This window comes from Diaporthe amygdali (assembly GCF_026229845.1).
Source record: "Diaporthe amygdali strain CAA958 chromosome Unknown NODE_174_length_1445_cov_197_726608, whole genome shotgun sequence".
In the NCBI taxonomy this organism is placed as follows: domain Eukaryota; kingdom Fungi; phylum Ascomycota; class Sordariomycetes; order Diaporthales; family Diaporthaceae; genus Diaporthe; species Diaporthe amygdali.
In genome coordinates this window covers 1-1,381 of record NW_026517194.1, presented here as the reverse complement: position 1 = coordinate 1,381, position 1,381 = coordinate 1, and the positions used below count along the sequence as shown (strand labels likewise).

Genomic DNA, 1,381 nt, shown 5'->3' with positions numbered 1-1,381 from the left:
TGCAGGGGCTGCATCGAGTGGCGGCGGCCCAGAGATTCCTTCCGCGGAGAGACTGGTGGTGGACTGTCGACCTGTATCTTGATGGTATGTATTTGCGGTACATTCGCCTTTCTTCCCCCTTGACTTGGTTTGACTCCTGTATAGATGCTAGTCCAGATCTCAGAAAAAGCCCATCCGAGGAATATTCTCACTCTGTGGATTTCTCTGACGGCGAAATATTTTTGAAGTTGCGCCAATATGCCGACAAGCCTTCCAAAGACCCCAGAACAGTGTTTGCGGAAAAGAGAATGTGGGGCCGACTAGGTCCCGACAAGCGAAAAGACCTAAAACAAATCATTTCTCACGAGTCGTTACTAGCGGGTCTAGACTCTCTCCGCGTGATGCCCGCGCTCTTTGCTGGGTTTCGCATTGCACACATCCTAATGCCGCTGAAATGCCCCGAGGTCAGTGTACAGACGCGCGAGCCCAAGTCCAAACTAACGACAGCATAGGAAGTGTCGCATTATTTCGGACATATCCGTCAGACATGGACCAAGATACTTTGCAACAAGATACGGCTGATGTCGCTTCTGGATCCTTACACAGTCAACGTTGTCCAGCTCAGGGTGCCAGGGTCTTCAAGCCATGACTTTGCCTTTCTGTCGAAGCAGTTTCAAGAAGGAAAACTATTTCCAAATGTAAACCATAGTGGAGACCGCCACATGATCTGGGAGAGCCTTTCTTCCGTTGGCCATCTAATTCCATCCCTTTTCAGCCTTTGCGAGGACATCAAATACCTAAGCCCCTCCGCTAAGACGATGCGACAGCTCTTCGGGCCTTCTAAGCTATCGACCCGAGAGGCAATGTGGCACATCTTCACTGGTCGTGGGCTGCCCCACCAGCAATGGCCACTCCAGGTGGGGGAAGGGGAGAGCAATTGTAGATGGGAACGCGGTTCCGGCGAGGACCAGTTCGAGTTTGGATACCGGCAAGTCTGGCTCTACGCCTGGCGGCATTGGACCAAACTGATCCCTGAGTGCCCCAAGAAAGACGACAATGACTACACACCTGTGCCTCAGAGGCCCGACCCGAAAGCATGGTATGGTATGGCGAGCCTAGCAGCGAGGGTTGGGTTTGAGTCGGATGAGATCGAGCGACTGCGCTCGTCGGATCCGGATCGCGAGATGGCGCGGGAGGCGCTTTTCCGAGCGCGAGATCCCGAACACTTTAAGTATGAAGATACTGCGCTTGATGGATACGTGGCTGAAATCAGCAGGATTTTCAAGTGTGCTTCAGAAATGATACCCGAGGAAACGAAGCCAGCAATGCTAGTGCCGGGTCCTGGAGAGGATGTCAAGAGGAGGAGCGGTCGTGTGTTTGCAAGTGCGTATAAGACAGACCG

The 1,381-nt window shown here is 52.9% G+C and overlaps 1 protein-coding gene across 1 annotated transcript; it reads left to right on the top strand.

Annotated features, from left to right (window-relative positions):
- Window positions 1-797: 797 nt before the first annotated feature.
- On the top strand, window positions 798-1,362 carry J7T55_010252 (uncharacterized protein; the record flags this gene model as incomplete). The annotated part of the gene is made up of 1 exon (XM_053136398.1): window positions 798-1,362. A coding segment is annotated over one exon (565 nt), but the record flags the coding sequence as incomplete, so codon positions are not given.
- Window positions 1,363-1,381: the final 19 nt, after the last annotated feature.